Source organism: Mytilus californianus, unplaced genomic scaffold (assembly GCF_021869535.1).
Source record: "Mytilus californianus isolate M0D057914Y unplaced genomic scaffold, xbMytCali1.0.p SCAF_5, whole genome shotgun sequence".
In the NCBI taxonomy this organism is placed as follows: domain Eukaryota; kingdom Metazoa; phylum Mollusca; class Bivalvia; order Mytilida; family Mytilidae; genus Mytilus; species Mytilus californianus.
The window spans coordinates 82,415,560-82,437,422 of record NW_026262701.1 but is presented as its reverse complement, the minus strand read 5'-3'; the positions used below and the strand labels follow the sequence as shown (position 1 = coordinate 82,437,422).

The 21,863-nt window shown below is 33.3% G+C and overlaps 1 protein-coding gene and 1 long non-coding RNA gene across 2 annotated transcripts; one reads left to right on the top strand and one right to left on the bottom strand.

Moving 5' to 3' along the window:
* The first annotated feature begins 3,441 nt into the window (after positions 1-3,441).
* On the top strand, positions 3,442-9,488 carry LOC127702788 (indolethylamine N-methyltransferase-like). The gene is made up of 3 exons (XM_052207091.1): positions 3,442-3,600; positions 8,394-8,601; positions 9,404-9,488. Exons 1-3 carry the CDS (start codon positions 3,453-3,455, stop codon positions 9,486-9,488), a joined length of 441 nt encoding a protein of 146 aa, XP_052063051.1. The 5' UTR covers positions 3,442-3,452.
* A 6,841-nt stretch (positions 9,489-16,329) lies between these two features.
* Positions 16,330-18,621, bottom strand: LOC127703181 (uncharacterized). Its single transcript, XR_007982745.1, has 3 exons — positions 18,515-18,621; positions 17,852-17,974; positions 16,330-16,437 (listed from the first exon to the last, which is right to left on the bottom strand). It is a non-coding gene; the product is annotated as an uncharacterized LOC127703181 (long non-coding RNA).
* Between the last annotated feature and the right edge of the window lie 3,242 nt (positions 18,622-21,863).

Genomic DNA, 21,863 nt, shown 5'->3' with positions numbered 1-21,863 from the left:
GACTTAACTAACTCGTTATAACGACTTAGCTTATCTAACTCGTTTTAACAACTTACCTAACTTGTTACAACGACTTATCTAATTCGTTTAAGCAACTTAGCTAACTCGTTTAAACGACTTAGCTAACTCGTTTAAACAACTTTTCTAACTCGTTTAAACAACTTTTTTAACTCGTTAAAACCACTTCTCAGCTAACTCGTTATAACGACTTAGCTACTTTCTCAGTTCCAGGACTTAACTATACCCCTAATATCTTGGTCTTGATTTATTTTCGATTGTCTTCTTATTTATAGATTTCTAAATTTCGGCTGTAATAAGTGCACATTAATTAGGAGATAATTTGAATAATCCTTAAAAAATTAACGAACACGAGGCCAATGTACTCTTCCGTACCTAAATACATAGAAGATCGCAAGCAATTTCTAGATAATGTAGAAATTCATAAGGGTTTTCAAATTAAAAAACATTTACTGAAAAATCTAAATTGTTTAATTTGTCTTGATGAATTGTTCAAACGGAAGAGTTAAATCACAGAAGCCTATCTTTGGTTCGCTTAGTTTTATCAGTAGTGTATCAAGGACTTTTCAAATGAGGGAGTGGTTTCGTGTTAATAATTGAAAGAGGAAGGAGCCAAACCTTATATTATACTATATTTTAGGAATTAGGAGATAATCAGTAAAATTCAACGGGACAGCAAAATAATACAAAAGATTAGCATGCATAGGCATCTATTAACTTTTTACGATATTGAAAAATAAAAGATAAGTTTATCGAAACATTGTTTGGTATGCTTCAATTCAGTAATTGGAATATAGTGCTGTGGATAAATGGGATTTTCAACAACGCCAATGCATCACTGGTGTTAAATTGATAATCGTAACTGGAATTACGACGATCCCAATATGGCGACGGCAGAAATAGGTAAAATCTTTTCAGTCATTTTTCTCAAATGTAGCCCGTTGTTATCAAGAGTAACTCAGCTGCAAGGTTTTTCTATACCATTATATCATATTTGAATCGTAACGGTGCACTATAATTGTCTAAGCGCTTAGAAAATTGCCGTTTAAAAATTCGGGATGATAATCGTAACTCGCAAAAATGATAATCGTAATTTCGGTATTAATAAATAAGAAGATAATCGTAACTGGATAGTGTTTGATTGGTATTGACACGAAACACGTCTATCTAATAGCATATGATGAAAATATGGTGATGAATTAATCACGAAAACGTTTCTTTTTGTTCATATATGATTAACAGTTCTAATGTAAACAGCTACATACTAAAATATATCATAAAATTGGAAGGGGGACCAGCTTCAATAAATTTGTAAATGGGGAAACACGAACTATGTTAAAATACTGAAAACTCCAGGAACTAGGACCGTCACAAAATATGGGAGAAAATTTTAAAAAATGTCATCATGATCTCTTCATGTTTAGAGTTAAAAAGAAATATTATTTGGTATTCTATTTAAATACGGACTTGAAAACAAATGTCACACCTTTTTGAATGTGTGAAAAGTTGTATAGCCCATAAAAATACTATAAAAATGCTTAGCTACTTCATGACCGTCACTGACATTTCGATATCTCAGAAAATAACTATAAATTTTAACAACACCAATTTAGTTTGGCATTCTAATAATATGACATCCTTAAAACGTTGAATGATAATATAAGAGTAGAGAAAAGTTGGAATGCTTTGTGTGTTATGGAGTTAAGCACATGGTGACGTGGAGTTCATTGGCAAACATTGATTTGTGTTCTTTAATAGTTTGGCCAAAAGCCCGAAGATCAGGAAATCAAATTGGTGTGGCCTTAACTTACCTTACAAGCTATATTTATTCAAAGAATGACTGCAACTTTAAGAAATCATAGCGCATATTACGCAATATCAGATTCAAGAAATCATAAATACTTGGTGTATGAAAAATATGCTGCATACATATGCATGGAAGTTATTGTAGAGGTAACAAAGAACATTTTTGTACTTGCATAATTACCACATACTAAGTACTTTTCTATCAAATGAAAACAAAAATTTGCTTTTCATAATTGTCATGCAATTTTCTGAAGCACAAAATATTTGTTTGATTATCTATTAAAGTCTTTGTAATTAAACCAGTTTCGACTGAGGACCAATACACATATATATATATAATATATATTTGTGTTTTTTTCAGTCCTTCAAATGCTTCGCAAGACTTTATGCGCCATTTAGTTAAGGCTAATAAAAACAATACACACAAGTAACAATAAAAACAAGTAACAATAAACACAAGTAACGTTTTCACTGAACTAGCACACAATTTTATTTAGGGGCCAGCTGAGGACCAGCTCCGGGTGCGGGATTTTCTCGCTGTGTTGAAGACCCATTGGTCGCCTTCGGCTGTTGTCTGCTCTTTGGTCGGGTTGTTGTCACTTTGACATATTCCCTATTTCCATTCTCAATTTTAATTTTGAAAAAAATTAAAAAAAAACATGGCCGAAAAAAACTCCACCGACCTAACCATCCTGTTCTGAAGTTACCTTCATCCTGAGTTAGAAATGGTAGGTCTTTCATTTCTGGGTGTCTGGTGTTTCGAGAAATCTCTAGATAACTTTTGGTTAGAATGATAGCAAATTACGGAGTTAGTTCCCTTTAACTGTTAATTTCTAGTGCATTTCAACCAAATTGTATCTTGAATTACGAATCGAATGTTATATTCGTGCACCATTATACATTTTGAACATAAATTAATGTCAACTTGAGAGGATTTTTGTTTGTCATGTTTTCACCACTGCCTGATTGTTAGGCAGATTGGCACTTAAATGTATCTATGGATTTTGTTTGGGTTTCTTCCAATGACAAATATATAGCCATATACAGTTCAAGCCGAGACAGACCAGTGGCATACATTTCTGGAATATTTATTTGGGACACGGCGAAAGAAAACAGTAATTCTCTGTCAACACATAAATGGGGCACGATAGAAACGAGTGTCTCCTTCTGGTCGAATAAGAGAAAAAGTTTGTGGTTAAATTAACTCAAATTGGGAATCGAACGGGATTTCATCTCTTTATTCTTTAATTTTTTAAAACATATTTCTCTATTCTTTATCCCCCCTTCTTTATTCTGCACTTTCCTACCATTATTCTCTATTCCGTAAAACCCCATCCAGACCAAACATTTTTTTAAGGGAGATTTCGTCCGAGGCCGAATCCCTAGTTTCGATAGTGGTAAATGCTTTTTCTGAACAATTAATCGTAATTTTGTGGTATTTCAATAACACTCGGCATTGATGAAAGGGAAAACAGTTATAAATACTAAATAAACTGTTCGTTACTTATATTTGCTACGTCACTTCTTGTGACAAAAAAAAAAAATACAAATTAAAGAATATAACTGCTCAAAGGGAGACAATCTCAGCCAATCTAATGAACTTTTTTGAGAGAACCTTCCTTCACGAAATGGCGACTTTGACAAGTACCGATTATTCTAATGATTTCGACGTTAATTGGTATTTTGACACATATTATTCTGCAGTTGCTGGGGGTCATGAAGAAGGAGACTTCTTGACCTTTATATTATTGGCACTGCATGATATTTTTGATGCAGGTAAGTTTAAATCTGTAGTGTGTACTATATTTCTTATTGACTAATTTTTATCACCAAATCACTTTTAAGTCGTACCAGATAATGCAACAGTATAGGACGTCTCTGAAAAGGACTGAGCATATTGTGTGGTCATGGCGCTCTGACTTTAATAGTCAATCTGCAATCTGGACGTCAACTTCCTTGAACAGTATTTTTCTATTTTTTTAGGGTACTTAGGGGTTCTTCCTAGTTCGAACCCCTGGCTACGAGTGTGGTAAATGACATTTCTTTACGTTAAAGCTTAATTTTGTGGTATTTCAATCACACTCGCCATTGGTAAAAGAAAAGAAAATTTTCTTAAGTGACTTATATTTGTGTATAAAGTGCATCACTCATCTTTGTGATGATCTTATGTTTCAGGGTTAGGTAATATAAGTTATATATATAGCACGCCTTTTACGAATTAACGTATTTAAATTTAAATATGTTAATGAGTAAAGCGTGGCTATATATGATTTGTAACATTAATGGGCGATGACACATGTCAGGGGTTAAACTTAACTGTACTTTTCATGAATTAGATATGTAAATCAAATAATGGCGCTTTCTATGACCAAATGTCTTTAAGTTTTAGAAAATGAAGTCATGAATTGGACTGTTTAGAAGGATTTGATTAAATGATACATGTACATGCAAATAAATTGTTGCCGCGATACTTTCATGATGGTTTAAAGACCAGAGAGCGATTTATGCGTTATTGAAGTGCCCCCTCCCCGTGCGAAAATTCTTGAGGGGAAAGATGTAAGATATTGTTAGATGTAAACCATGCTGCCTGCTTTCAAAACCAATAGGTCGAGTAGTTTTGAAAGAGGCAAACGAAGGAAACTTTTTAAAACTTATTTTGAAATTCTTAGTCTTATATAATGTTGTATCAGTTAAGCAACTACACCACGATTTTCAACGGATAAAAAGTGGAGGGTCAGAAAAGTAAAAGATTAATACAACTGTAAAAAATATTGATGCAATATTATTTAGTATTTTTTTTTCATGTTCTCATTTTTTTTTTATCAAAAGCAGAGTTCCATGATCTAATTTTTTTGTTTCATTGACTTCGAGATGTTTTGAGTTCCACTTTAGAGCATGATTCTTATTAGAAATTATATCACATTGTCTCCCCATGGACTCGAACCCGGGTCCTCTGTATTAAAAAGTCAGCGCTATAACCAACTGAGCTAAAGAAGTACTTTCCTAGCTCAACTGCTTACAGATGGTTAAGTATCTTTTACTTAGTGAAAATAATCCCGTCGCAGTTCCAAGATACTTCGTGACTTAAAATAAATCAAAGAAGCATCATAGGGAAAATGTGAAATGATTTCAGTGTACTGAATGAAGGTCTAGACGGTGGTTTGGGGAATATAGCAGACTCTCACAAGTGGTAATTAAAACCTATTTGTTATGCTACGTTGATTCCAATGACGTTATAGCCTGAATTCAGATATCTGTAACTAAGCGGTCTTTAATCATTGAACCATAAGGATGCCTTGTTGTGGCCTACTTTTTACGCTTCGTTGACGTCGTTGAAGTTTTACATCCGGATCTAGGTCTTAAGTACTACATGGCCTTCAATAATATATCTTTGTGTATCTCGGATATAATAGTAGGTCACATGAGACACATTGTACGCTTCATTAATCACATTTCGGTACCTTTCTCTGTAAAATTCAATTTCAGAATGGTAACAGTTTAATTTGAATTATACTGTCAACAAGACGGACGTTTTATCAGTAGATAATGCATGAGGGTCTGGATAAGGGGGGGGGGGGAGGGGTTGTCTTTCATTTCTTTATCCTAAATTATTTTTAGATCATTTTTTCTATTCTTTATAATTTTTGACTGTTATCCTCACAAAAAAAATGTTGGACCGCACAACAGACCATAGCTTCCTCCGCGATTTCTCTGGAAAAAATAAGTAGATAACATATAGTTTTAAATTTCGATCTGCTTCTAGCACTGGGTCGATAACACTGCTAACAGACTGTTAGTTCCAGAGGGTATCATCAGTTCAGTAGTCTGTGCCGGGTCGGGAATATGACAGTTGTGTTCCGTTCGTTTGGTGTGTTTGGGCCTTTCCCCGTTTTATGGGGGACTTTCCGTTTGGAATTTCCCTTGGAGTTCGATATTTTTGTTTTTGTTATTTTACGTTTTTTTAGGAACTGACACGGTTTTTAACAAACATTCTAAATTCTCCGTTGAAAATTTCAGAAATGTTTATGAAAATTCTTCCAACTCCCTCAGGCAAAGTTGACTTTAACCGAATTTTTCAATTTTTTAAACCCCTGCTGTGTTTAGAGATAAAGAAGCTGTAAAATGCGCCGTAGCGGAGGGAGCATTAAGTTTTACCCTTGTCCGTCTGTAAGTCCGTCCATCCGTACGTCCCGAATTTGGATTATGTTCTCTAACTTCTAACTTTGCCTAAACCAAATGTTATGAAACTTATACACAATGCTTATAACCACAAAACACAGATCAAGTTTGAATTTTGGTGGCGTCACTTTTACCGTTCTAGAGTTATGCCCCTTTACAAATGGAAAATTGCTGAAATATTCGTTTCTGTTCTCTCACTTTAGTTTGCTTCAACCAACTGTTATGAAACTTATAAACAATGCTTATTACCACAAAACACAGATCAAGTACAAATTTGAATAGCGTCACTTTTATAGTTCTTGAGTTATGTCCCTTTATAACGTTATATTCAAGCGGGGGCATCATCTGTGTCCCATGGACACATTCCCCATTTATTTATTAAGGATTAATTATCGTACGTTAGAATAACCAAAATTTTCACCACAACCCGTCTTAAAAAAATTATTCACAATGCCTTTCTCCATAAAATTGTACCATACGCTAAATATTTTATGTGTATTTGTTAAAAATGATCAATATGCTGGATTTTATAATTGACAACAGATTTGTTGAATTTGGAAGTATATTTTCCAGCAGGTGGTCGGCATTCTTATGGGAACCATATGTGTTACTCACTTGTCTAAACTTTTCTTTTTTTCATATGAGTCGGAGTTCCTTCAGACACTTGAAAAAAAAAAAAAAAAAAAAAATTCAAAGAAGCAAAATCATTTGATTTCACATACATGTATATTGATTATTTTATTTCCATTAAACATCCAAACTTTTCTGATTAGGTCCCATTGATATATCCGCAATAAGTCCAGATAAGGAGAACCACATATACAGCTTCCACCGCCTTTTTTTTTTAGACATATACCTCGAATTTGACTACAGCAGTCATCTCAGTATAAACGAGATGACATCAATTTTGAAATTATAATTTCCTCACCTTAGTAGCAATATACCAACTTCACCTGCGTATGGAGTATACATTTCTCAACCCATACAATATTCAAGAGCTTGCAGCTGCTACTCCGACTTTGTAGAACTTCATCGGTGTCTGAGCAAAATTTGATAAGCGAGGGTTTCGTCAACGAGCGTCTCGTCCTTTTTCATAAAATTTCATCGGAAAGTACCAAGACCTAATAGATAAATATTCAGCGCTACTTTACAAATACTGTAATACAAGATGGTCTCAAGTTATAGGTTGTAAAAGAGGGACGAAAGATACCAGAGGGACAGTCAAACTCATAGATAGAAAACAAACTGACAACGCCATGGCCAAAAATAAAAAGTCAAACAGAAAAATAATAGTACAGATGACACAACATAGAAAACTAAAGAATAGACAACACGAACCCCACCAAAAACTGGGGGTGATCTCAGGTTGTAAGTGCTGAAGTTATGTGTATCTTTTTATTTACGTAACAGTTTTCCCTTGGTTTGCCTTTGTGCTATTATGCTCCTTTTGGTCGTACGACTCTTTGACGTGACTCCATATTTCAGCATCCTGCTATCGGGGGTTTTGTTTTTGGGCGTTCCTGGTGCAGGTGGGTCCAGATGTGCAATTAGGACACAAAATGTTTTTACAGTTTTGTTTTAATTTTGTTTACCCTTGTCTTTATATTTGACTAAATTTGTACATTATCGACAAAGTGTATACTATACACTGTATCTACTATCAACTACAAAATCCTTTTTTGGAGGTGTCTTTATAAAAATAAGGAGATGTGGTATGATTGCCAAAAGAGACAACTATCCACCAAAGTTCAAAAGAAGTGGATGTACATAGAAGGGTGCAAAACAATTATTTGTCAAATTCACTATCAACTGAAAAAGCTATTTTGTTGGCGTCTTTGTTCGATTTATTTGTATGTTTGTTTGAATTTTTTAGTCAGTTGTGTTGTAGCTATGTTGTGCTGTATCTTTATAAATTTTGGCTGCTGCATGGATCCGAATTATTGTCACATTAACCTATTATGTCTGTTTGGGTTGCACATCCAATTTTGTCAATATAACGGAACTATATATAACTGTCATACAAGTAAGAGGTTTAGTGATCATAAGACCAGGTTTAACCACCATTTCCTTCGGAAAATGTCTGTTTCAAGTCGGGATTATGAAATTTGTTTTCCATTCGTTCAGTTGTTTGATAAAGTCTAACGTTTGATTTTGTCAGTTTTTTTGGAATCCCCCCTTTTTGAATTTACCTTGGAGCTCGGTATTTTTGTTATACTTTTTTGGTAGAATAGCTCCTCGCGTGTTTAGGTCCAATACATCCTTTGCTTTCATATGTTTCGGTTTGAGCGTTCCTGATGAGGGTATATACCTAAAAGCGCTTCGGACGCATAAGATTGTCATTTCATCTAATTTTTATATTATAAATATTTCATAAAACGTTCTCTTTACAGGCAATGTCCATGGAAACAGTTTATTGGATATAGATACTGGTCCAACAATTCACACCGTCATTAGTGCATGTCCATACGTACAAAATATAGTACTATCGGATTATTCAAAAGTTAATAGAGAAGCCTTGGAGCATTGGAAAGATGACAAATTACAGACCGGGAGTGCATTATGTAAATTTGTACTAGGCCTTGAAGGTGGAATGATTCAGTAAGTTCGAGCTAATAGTTAATTCGCCGTTTCAGAATCTACTGCATCCTGGGTAATGTTTTTACCAAAGCATACGCCAAAACGTTGTGATTGGTTAAAAACTTACTAAACAATGGACATCCAACCAACGCCGTAACGTTATTTTCATTTTGGGGTACGACCAATAAAATTACCCATTGTCCTTTAGATTCTGAAAGGGCCAATTGAGAGCATGTATGTTTCATAAGAATGCGTACTGAAATCAATCGCGAGGCACTCCAAAATCAAATTGTTTTTCTAAATTATATACATCATTCATGACTGCACGTACTTCCCACGACAATTTCACTCCGATGCATAGGAAAGCAAACAAAAATCTTGATATAACTCGTAATTTCATATGATTGAAATTAACAGAATTGAATGCTTCTTTTTGTAATTTTACAGGGGTGTCAAAGCGTTGATTATTTTTAATATGAAACGCGTAACAAAATGTGCTTCGGTCAATGCTTTTGTATCCCAATAAAATTGTAAACTCTTGTTCGATTGAAGCTATATTTTGTTTTTCATATTTCAGATATAAGAATTCGCTCTTAAAATGATCTTTGTACAAGACAGTCCCTGAACGATTTGAAGAGATTCGCCAGAAAATCAAAGTGATAATTTCGGTTGATGTGAACAAATGGCCTCCAATACAGTTTGAAGACGATTGCCCTGATATAATTGTCTCAAGTCTTTGTTTTGAAGCAGCATGCCTAGAGGTTCCAGACTACAAGAAAATAGTTCAGAATGTTGGTCGTCTTATGACCCCAGGCTGACATCTCGTTGTAGTCGGGGTATTAGATCAGACATTTTACAGAGTTGGTAATTTCAGGTTTTCTTGTTTAAAAATAACCGAGTCTAATTAAAAAACAGCTGATGCAACAAATGGATTTGAAATAAAATCTTGGAAAGAATATATTCCTCCGCCAAGAAATGCAGAGGAAGCCGAATTTGCGGATTTCCAGAAAGCGTTTGTAATGCATGCTGTTAAAGTATAATAATTCGATCAAAAGAGGAACTTGATTGACATGCGTAACTTCTAGCTTCAATGCTACAACAATTAAGTTGGCACTTAATAAGTAAACACTATCTATGTATTCTCGCTTTAATAAGGCAAGAATTTAGTTCACACCTAATTAGTTAACCCTATGAATTATAGCTTCAATACTACAACAATTTAGTTCACACCATATTAGTTAACACTATGACTTATAGCTTCAATACTACAACAATTTAGTTCACTCCTAATTAGTTAACACTATGAATTATAGCTTCAATACTACAACAATTTAGTTCACACCATATTAGTTAACACTATGACTTATAGCTTCAATATTACAACAATTTTGTTCACACCTAATTAGTTAACACTATGAATTATAGCTTCAATACTACAACAATTTATTACACACCAAATCAGATAACACTAGCTAAAGAAGACTTTTTTGTTAAATAAACTGAATGTGACTTTTTTCCTTTGTAATACTGGTTATTTCAAGCATTCCTGTCAAGTTTTGTCATAATCAGTTCAATAGTTTGAGAAAAATCTAGTATAATGTAAGACTACAGTGTTTCTAGCAAAATTTCTTCGAAAAATCCAAACCAAGCCGCATCATGATAAAATATAGTGTGGACCAATAAATGATCAAATATTCATCTCATCTGCCTACAAACAGTTGAATATGATACAAAAGATGACTTTAAGATGATAAATACTACTAATGGACCTCTTTGTCTTCCTTATAAGGTCTCTTTTGACCCATTTATACCTCTCATTTCCTCAAAATTTCTACTTTTTAGGCCAATAAATAAAATTTTTGGGGTAACTTTCACTCATTTATGATAGAAATGTTATAATGAATGATTAATTGAAGTATTCAAGCTGAATGAACTATCCGTATAAAAGTTTACTGTCTCCAAGGAGGTTTCAATAAGTCCTTACGTAAAACTTAAATTTACGCCGTGTTCCAGAGAGGGACATAAAAAGCTTCTGTTTTGGTGAATAATTTGTTGTTACTGCTTTAAAAATAATTTCATTTACTTAAAATTATATAGTTTTTAAAGTTTTTCTTAGGAAAAATTTTCTAGTATAGCAGAATATAAGAAATAAGGAGAAAAAGCTCCCCAAAACTCTAAGTATGGCTTGTTCTGTCAACTTATATTCAGGGTAAAGTCCTATGTCAAGGAAATTGTCTCATAAAATGTGTTAGAAGACTCAATCCACTCAGAATATTTCATTATTTGTAATATTTCACTTAAATAGCAAGAAATTTTAACAGATGAAAGTACCCACAAGGTCAAAGGTGCATGTACAGCTTCCCATATTAGGCGTAATACCACCATTGATTTCCCCTATTAGTCTTTGTTAAATTTGCACTTTTCAAAAAATTGTGCAGAATTTATCTTTGTTTCAAATAAAGAAATACTTGGCATGAGTAAAGTTTTATCCTGTCCAGTACTATAGAAAAAATTTCACATAACATTTCATTATATATAAGAAAATAACCATCACTGGAAGTTAATTTTCACCCTTTTTTAACCTGTGTACAAGCTTTAGTAACCATGTAACCTCAAGTTTCCAAAATATTCTATAAAAACCCCAAATAAAAAAATAATGGTGCTTTGAAATACCCAAGATATATGTTTATGACCCAGAAATGTTTTACTGCAATGAAATGTAGGGTCAATTACCTACAACTGTCAAATTCAAGGGAATATTTTTTTTCGACCTATTTTCGTATGCAACCGGATGTGACGTACTATGATTTAGTGGTATTACACCTCCAAGACAGTACCAAAGATGAAGAACTGGATCTTCCATCACTGTATTGGATACCTAAACTACATAAGTGTCCTTACAAGCAACGGTATATTGCAAGGTCTTCCAAGTGCTATAGGAAACCTCTTTCTAAGTTATTAACATCTATTTTATCAGCAATCAAAGCCGGGCTCCAAAGTTATTGTGAAACTGCCTATTCTAGAAGTGGCGTGAATCAGATGTGGATACTAAAAAATTCCAAAGATCTTTTAGAGTGCATACAATCTAAGACTCTCTCATCTTGCAATAGTATTAAAACATTTGACTTTTCTACACTTTACACAAGTATTCACTATTCCAAACTAAAAGACAAATTAAAAGAGTTGTTATTGCATTGTTTCATTAAAAAGAATGGCAAACGTAGATACAAGTATCTTGTCTTGGGGAGGGATAAATCCTACTTTGTAAAGAATCACTCTGATTCAAACAAAAAATTCTCTGAAACTGACATTATCAAGATGCTTGATTTCTTGATTGACAACTTATTTGTTAGGTTTGGAGGACGTGTTTTTCAACAGACTGTCGGAATTCCAATGGAAACCAATTGTGCCCCTCTTCTTGCCGACTTGTTTCTTTATTATTATGAGTCTGACTTCATACAGGAACTTCTTAGGAAGAAAGATAAGAAGTTAGCAATATCCTTTAACTTTACGTTTCTCTATATAGATGATGTTCTCTCACTAAATAATACAACATTTGGTGACTATGTTGAACGAATCTATCCCATCGAACTAGAGATAACGGATACTACAGGTACAGTTAAGTCTGCCTCATATCTTGACTTACATCTAGAAATTGACAATGAGGGTCGGTTGAAAACAAAACTTTACGACAAAAGAGATGATTTCAGCTTCCCAATTGTGAACTATCCATTTCTATGTAGCAACATTACAGAAGCGCCTGCATACGGAGTATATATCTCCCAATTGATACGACATTCCAGGGCTTGTATTTCCTATCATGATTTCCTTCATAGAGGATTGCTGCTCACAAGGAAGCTATTAAACCAAGAGTTCCAAATGGTGAAGTTGAAATCATCCCTTCGTAAATTTTACGGACGCCATCACGAGTTGGTTGACCATTATGGAATAACCGTTTCACAGATGATATCGGATATGTTCCTTTTGTCGTAACTACAATACCCTTCCCTGATCACGAATGTTACCTACCGAATTAAACTATTTACCGGATTTGTAATAACATAAGCAACACGACGGGTGTCACATGTTGAGCTTGATCTGCTTACCCTTCCGGAGCACCTGAGATCACCCCCAGTTTTCTTATGGGGTTTGTGTTGCTTAGTCTTTAGTTTTCTATGTTGTGTCATCTGTACTATTATTTGTCTGTTTGTCTTTTTTTTTTTGGCCATGGCGTTGTCAGTTTGTTTTCGATCTATGAGTTTGACTGTCCCTCTGGTATTTTTCGTCCTTCCTTTGCCTTCTAGATTATATGATATATTTGTGTAATCATATCCCTGCCCCTTTGTTCACAATATCACATATAGCTCTTCAAGTCTTCTGGCTACATAACATGCTTGGCGTTCAAAATTCCGGATTTTAGAGTTTCTGATGAGATTAATTTAGAAAAGCGCGACATCAGACGCACAAAATTTATAAGGTGTTATTTTCCGTAACCGAATACTTATAGTTCGGGTATCATGTGTGAAAACTCATCAAAGATACCAGGCTCTTATGATTTCGTACGTCAGACGTGTTTTTCGTCTACAAGAGACTCATTAGTGGAGATTTCCTGATATAAACAAACACTTACTTTCTTTATGAGGGTTAAGATGGGGGTTTCATTATTTTTAAAACATTTTAGGCCATTTTTCTCTATTCTTTATACTTTTGCCAATTATTTTCTATTATTTACATTTTAACACCTCATTTTTCTCTATTCTTTATTTTTTGGTCCATTTTTCTCTACTCTTTATATTTTTTGCCAATTATTCTCTATTCTGTAAACCCCATACACACCCTCCTTTATAGGTAAGCATGTGCGAATTTGTTTTATTTTAGAGCTAATTTCCTAATGCTTGTAGATTATGACTTTGGTTGGCTTGCTTGCTTTGTTTGTATTAACGTTTGCTCAAGCATTGTAATTAAGATTGACATCTGCAAACAATAAAAATAGGCGGAGTTGAACCTGTATACATTATACTTAAATTTGATTGGATGCTATCCTGGAGGCAGGGAACAACCAATTGTGCATGTATACATTACAAGACAATGTGAGTACATGTTTAATTCCGTCCAATCTATATTGTTTGCAGATGTCAATCTTAATTATAATGCTTGAGAAAACGTTTATACAAACAAAGCAAGCAAGCCAAACAAAGTCTTAATCTACAAGCATTAGAAAATTAGCTCTAATGTTTTCTTAAAGGAAACTTATGTTTTTGAATTTCACATGGCATAACATACATTGACATAATAAGAATCACTGATATCATGCAGCTTATTTTATTGAGTTTTGAATGCAATATGACGGTTTTTTCTAGTCTTATTTCCAGTTGCTGCATAAGTCTATGATCTGTAATAAAACAGGAATAACAAATCAGATATGAATACAAATGAAATATAGTAGAGATAGAAGTGTTGACAATTGAACTTATTCAATATTACCGACTTTTGACTCCGGATTACATGGTAGGACATCATGGTGCTTGGTCAAGTAAGAGCAACCAAAAGAAATAAAATCAAACATAACAAATCAGATATGAATACAAATTAAATAAAGTAGAGATAGAAGTGATAATTGACTATTTTCATATTTCCGACTTATGACTTCGATTGGAATTTTATTAAGGTTCTTGATAGATCTTGATACTGTGTGACGGTTTTGTAAACTGTCAATTGTCTCTCCATCTTCTTTGTTGTAATGGTCATTTGTATGTTTTGTTTTTACTTTTTACCTTTGTTTTCGATTACCACCATAGTATTTTCTAACTTTTGCTTTTATCATTCAATTAATTCGGTGCCATGAGTAGTCATATGCACTTACAAAAGTGTTTTATAAATGGCTCTGAACCCTTGTCTAACATCCGAAAAATCAGAATTGAAGTGAACAGCCATTCTATTAGTAGTAGTGGTCAACACTTGTCCTTCATATGGTCCACCATATAACTCTTTCAGAAATGCGTCTCCATCATATACCTATACAAAAATATAGTTTTATTAAAATACTATGTTGTTTTTGTATACTTTTATATCGACACTGCTGGAAATATTATGAAGATAGTGGGCATAAGAATTGATGTCATTGTTAAAGAATATGACGCTTACAATCGACAACGTACAGAAGCACTACAGACCAATTTTTTTCTATTTAATCTTGTTATATGGTTACATATATTCTTATCGTATTAATAAACACTATAGTTGAAATATACTTTTAAATAAGTTTTAATAGAACAAATTTAGTTTAATGTCGATAACAATATATCCCATTGATATTTCCTCGTTATTAAATTACACGAAGATTAAAAATGAGGTTTTTTCTTGATTTTCAATCATTCGAAAGTTTGACACATTTTATGATAACACTATTTATATTGTCCGGTTTGAAAATTTGGAAATTTCAATATAACTATGATTATAACAACGAAAGAACCAGTTTATGAAAAACGTATATAATTTCGAAACTAGTTTAATGATAAAAAATAATTGTACCATAACACCATCAAATCCGCCTTCTGTGAAAAAGGTTGTGAAGTTCACCATTATTTTAAAACCTTCCATGGCCGTAATGTAGTAAGTACACATGTGACCATTGCAATAATTTGATGGATAATTCGGTGAGGTAAAACTTCCAATCGGTTCAGTAAATCTTCCAACACAGGTATCTATCATATAAAATAATTCAGTTTGTTTTCAACAGTAGATTTCTCGTGGTCGATGAAAAAGGTTTGGAAATGAAAATAACACTTTATAAATTTTGTTCGTCCGAATCGCTTTTCTTGATTTACATTCATAAGGAACGTTCCAATCCAAATATTTTAAAACCAAGGATGTAATCTGTTTTCAAAAGACAGTCCTTCGTGCATCTATCATTATAAGATTCTTATTATCGAAATGTATTTCCCCTTTTTTCCTCAAGTTTATTGCCGTTTATCATTATTCTCTTTTATATATAACTAAGCACTCCATTACTCTCCCATTCTTTATTTGTTTGCCCTATTTTTCTCTATTATATTCTATATTTTTGGTCTATTTTTCATACAAGTGAGAGGTTTAGCTAGCTATAAAACCTGGTTTAATCCACCATTTTCTACATAAGGAAATGCCTGTAGCAAGTCATGATCAGGAATATGACAGTTGTTTTCCACTCGTTAAATGTGTTTGAGGTTTTGATTTGCCATTTGATAAGGAACTTTCCATTTTGAATTTTCCTTGGAGTTCTGTATTTTTGTTATTTTACTTTTTACAATCATTGAATATTTTAAAGATATCTGAATTGACTTCCTTTACCATTTGGATAGAAGAATTTAATTTGTAAAGTTTTTTTAAGGAGGTACACAACACTACAGGGAGATAACTATTTAAAAATCAGCTGAACGTTTTAATCACGTTCTATTGTTAAGGAAATATTAAGCTTCTCAATGATCAAAATTAGTGTTCGTCAAACTGCTATATCTCCAATGAAATATTTCCGATAAAGTGTGTGGTTCAAGTTTTTTGAAATTTTTATATTTTTGTCAAAGGGTCACGGTAAATATTTTGTTAAAATTTTATGAAAATTAAACGAGCCAAATTAATCTAAGTCAAGGTGTTTGGTACCACCTTAATAAAATGAAATATTCAAAAGTTATGAGTGATATTTCAAGATTTTTTTTAAAATTTAATGTTTTTTTGAGAGGTGCTATTTTCATAATAAGAACTTACTTAAACAGAGCTTACAACATTTGCCACTTCCACAACAAGCCAAAATGTCGGTATATTCCTGAGCATTGTCAATCTCTCTACCACCAATACATGTGTTCTTACAGGTGCAATTTACTATAAAAAAGACATAGAAAATCTTTGTAAAAACCGGTCTAATTAATAAAGTTGCAAAGAAATATTTAAATGGAAATGAACTTTGAAAGTTTGGTACGCTGTAAGATATTCTTTGCAATACTGTGATATTTCTCAGAAATTAAACTAGAGGCTCTAAAGATCCGTGTCACTCACCTGGATCTATGTGCATCTTTAAACATGGAATCTTTCCAACACTTAAGCATAATTCATGAATACAATCTCTGTTTTGTTGATCTTGTATTGCTTATAATGTTTTCTGTTTACAGTTTTTTCTATCTCCCGTTGTTTTTGCCCCCTCCCCCATTACAAGGTTTACAACACATTAAGACCTGACAACAGAATTCATTTTGATCAGCCGTTTCCGTTTCGTTGTTACATTTCGTCTTACATGTGCACCCATTATCATCTATAAAGGAAAATTTTCTATCTATGAAATGATAGGAGAGAGAGAGAGAGAGAGAGAGAGAGAGAGAGAGAGAGAGAGAGAGAACATAAAGAACGCAAAAAGAGGTTATATGGTACCTCAATAACTACGCAAACTTTCAAAATGTACTGGTTCAAAAACATTAAATCATGTACTTTACAGCCCTATTACTCACAAAACGTAGGTAAACCTTGATTCAACATTTCTGTGTTTTGCAAATACAAATTAAAGTTAAACACAATATTGGAAGCTAGGTTCGATAATTTTGAACAAGTCATGATAGGAAAAATCTTCAATAAATCAATGCAATAAGATTCTAAAAAACTATCTAAGTTATGAGGGTTTGGATGGGGCATTCTTTATGTCTTTATTTTTTGCCCTAATTTCCTTTTTTCCTTAAGTTAAGTTTTTTGCCCTTTATTATGCACTTTTTACTCATTATTTTCTATTCTGTAAACCCCATCAAGACAATCAATTATTACAACAAATAAAATATGAACTGTATAAAAGCCCAGCAGAAGTTTAATTTTTAATTATATGTCAGTAATATCAGACATCGGTGTATAATCCTTTGCAATCTTGTGATATTTCTGATAAATAAAACTAAAGGCTCTAGAGATCCTGTGTCGCTCACCTAGGTCTGTGTGCATCTTCAACCATGGACAATTTCCAACATTGTAGACTAGAAAAATATACATGAATACAATTCCTAGTTTGATCTTGTATTGTTGATAATTGTTTCTGTTTACAGTTTTTGTCAACTCCCATTGTTTTTGCCCCCCAAAAAAACACACACACACAAAAAGGTGTTCATTCTTATTTTCAAGGAAATTTTTATTTACACTAAAATTTATTGTCGTTCATCTTGTTGGTGAATATATCTCGCTCACAAATGTTTTTAAAAAAAACCGAGGAAAAAATTAAAAAAAAACAAAACATATTCTATGCCATATAAAGCTGTTAACTAACCAACACACGTTGGAGGAGGCTGACAACATTGGAAATTGCTACAACACGTGGAACCTGCACTTTGTTCATTCTCCTTGCATAATGCTCTGCATGAACCGTTTTCTTGTTTGCACTGAAGGGTATCTGCATAATCAATTATTAAAATAAATGTAAGAATTATAATGCAAATTAGGCGAAATGTATTTCACAATATTTTCTTAGACTTATTTAGCACAACAATGCTATTAAATACAATCTAGATCAAATATATTTAATTTGAAACTTTACCAGCAAAAGTTATTATGGGTCTTTTGAAAGGAACATGCAGTCTTTGACATCGGACATAACAAATTTAGACTTGTTCATCCATCTGACAAAGTTACCGGTCTTGACAAATCATGGTTATGACAGTCGCTACTTTGATGTCGACTGATACATACCTAACGAAATAATCCTACCCTGTCATGAGATATCACTCAGTTATAAATAAAATTGAGAATGGAAACGGGAAATGTGTCAAAGAGACAACAACCCGACCAAAAAGCAGAAAACAGCCCAAGGCCACCAATGGGTCTTCAACACAATGAAGTTTATGCTATGAAAATGTGTATACATATAACCTTGACATACAATTTAAAATTATATCAGAATACTCCATCACATTAGTCATAAAACAAAACGTACCATTACAAGGCTTACAACACTTTAAGTCGTGACAGCAGAATCCATCTTGATCAGCCCATTCCGTTTTGTCATTACATTCCGTCTTACATGTGCACTCATTATCATCTATAAAGGAAGATTTTCTATCTATGAAATGATGAGAGAGAGAGAGAGAGAGAGAGAGAGAGAGAGATAGAGAGAGAGAGAGAGAGAGAGAGAGAGAGAGAGAACATGATGAACGCAAAAAAGAGGATATATTGTACCTCAATAAACTCTCAAAATGTACTGGTTCTAATGCAACATTAAATCATGTTCTTTAAAGCCCTATTATTCACAAAACGAAAGCAAACCTTGATTTAACATTTCTGTGTTTTACAAATACAAATTAAAGTTAAACATAATATTGGAAGCTAGGTTAGATAAGTTTTAACGTACCTTTTGTCATTTGAACAAGTCATGATAGGAAAAATCTTCAATAAATCAATGCAATAAGATTCCAAAAACTATCTAAGTTATGAGGGTTTTGATGGGGGCATTCTTCATGTCTTTATTTTTTGCCCTAATTTCCTTTTTTCCTTACATTTTTTGCCCTTTAATATGCACATGTGGAGCAGGATCTGCTTACCCTTCCGGAGCACCTGAGATCACCCCCAGTTTTTGGTGTGGTTCGTGTTGCTTAGTCTTTAGTTTTCTATGTTGTGTCATCTGTACTATTATTTGTCTGTTTGTCTTTTTATATTTGGCCATAACGTTGTCAGTTTGTTTTCGATCTATGAGTTTGACTGTCCCTCTGGTATCTTTCGTCCCTCCGTTTTTTTACCCATTACTTTCAATTCTGTAAACCCCATCCAGACAATCAATTAGTACAAATAAAATATGTACTGTATAAATGCCCAGCAGAAGTTAAATTTCTGATTATGTGTCAGTAATATCAGACATCAGTGTAGAATCCTTTGCAATCCTGTGACATTTCTTGTAAATCAAACTAGAGACTTTGGAGATCCTTGTCGCTCATCTAGGTCACCTAAATCATGCTCCTTACATCCCTATTACTCACAAAATGTGGGTTGACATTGATTCACCATTCATGTGTACTGCAGATCTAAAAATATTTCGATAGAAAATGTCAACACATAAAGTTTTTCACTCCGAACATATTTGCACCTATTTTATACTAATATTCTACGAGGTCCTCATCCTCATTGTCAAGGAAATTGTCATTACAATAAAACTGATTGTCGTTCATCTTGTTCGTCGATATATCTGGCTTTCCATTAAAACCAAGAACCATATATTAATTAAAAAAATTAATAAATGTTACTTCATTTATAAAACCAATGATTTGTGTTATTGTTTTACTGCGAAAGTTGGAAATGAAAACACAACACGTTTTCTCAATGGATGACCAACAAGGGAACTAGCTCTGAACATTTTGTAAAAATAACCAAGACATTGATAACGACAATGTGACAGACAATAACACAGAATACATTACTTTAAAAGAAAGTATAAAGAAGGTGTCCAAAATGTGATCTCAAAGAGATATGTGACTTCCTACCTTCTTCTTTTTTGTTTTTCCGTTCCTTTTCTCCGCTTTCGTCATGTCTATCTTCCCTTACGTTCTTATTAAGTTCGTTTTTTCTTTTCCAGGAGACTGCTTCCTTTCTTTCTTTATGCTTGCCTTATAAATATTTTAAAAACACTTGTGTATAAAATAGATTGAACTCAGACAAACTGATATTTGTTTTTTTGTCATCTGACAAAGGCGTGTATACGATGATTATAAAATAAGAATAGGTGGTATGACTGTTAAAGTGACTATAATCCACCTCTACCCATAGGACAAAGATGTAAATACCGTTCGGACGCACCATTGAGCGACACCCAATCGTAATCGAAACCAATAGTCTTTTATTGAGTTGTCTAAACTTTGAGTATTATTAAAGTTATCATAAGAAACGCCAAGGCAAATAAAGTAAAACCAGAACTTAGAAGTTAACGTAACATTATATAAATAAGAAGATATGGTATGATTGCCAATAAGACAACTATACACCAGAGTTCAAATGACAATTTTGAAAGATAAGAGCAATTATAGGTCACCGTACGGCCTTCAACAATGATAAAAACCCATACCGTATAGTCAGCTATAAAAGGCCCCGACATGAAAAATACGAAACAATTCAACGAGAAAACTAACGGCCTAATTTACGAGTGCCACATGTGGAGCTGGATCTGCTTACCCTTCCGGAGCACGTGAGATCACCCCCGGTTTATGGTGGGGTTCGTGTTGCGCAGTCTTTAGTTTTCTAAGTAGTGTTTTGTATACTGTTGTTTTTCTTTTTTTGCCATGGCTTTGTCCGTTTATTTTTCGACTTATGAGTTTGAATTTCCCTTTGGTATCTTTTGCCTCTCTTTGACACAATTACATAGAAAATTTAAGACTTAGCAAAGACTTAACTCCAAGGTTGCTCTGTTTAAGGTAAGCAAATCATGCTCAACATTTGGCACCCGCATGCAAATAGCAAATAAAGAAACAAAGGGGAAGTCTTACCTTCTACTGGATGACATATCATCACTACAGAACAAACTATGAAAAATACTGCTACAAGTTTCATCTTTGCGTAACTACGTTCATCTCTAGCTATGTCAATGATCAGTGTTGTATCAACGACTTAATACAGGGTATACATATGACTGGTTTCTACGTCAATGTAAACCAACGTGGCATGCTGTATTATTTCAAGTTTGTTTTTTTGATCTGTTGTTTAAATGCACCATGATCTTATGTCAATCGATTCATCAGATGTTGCTTACAATCGTGAATTTAATAAAAAATTCCATGATAACTGTACTTATAGGTACATATAATACATGTAACAGATGACATGTTAGAATGCAATAAAGATAAATGTATTGTCAGTTTCTTGAACAATGTTACAAAACTGATAGTTTCAGATGAAAACAAAATCAAAATTGAATAGTTCAACGAAGTACAGGCAGAGTAATAACTAAATGTTGGACGGAAGAATTCAAATCACAATATAAAAAAACAAAAAATAAACAATATGAGTTCTTGTAGAAATCGACATGAAAATTACTGCTGTAGTAGTTAATCTCATCAATGAGAAGTCACAAACGGTGAATAGCACACTAAAATAGTGTATTGACATACATGTGTATTTATAACCACTTTATTAGAGACATTTTCAAATGTATATGTCTCTGGTACAAAAAAAGCTCTCTTGAATTGATACATGACCGAATTTAAAAGTTCAAACAAAACACAATTGAAATATTAAACACATTTAAACACCAAAACATCATAGATAGCAATGTATTGATGCACACAAACCACTTTCCAATTATG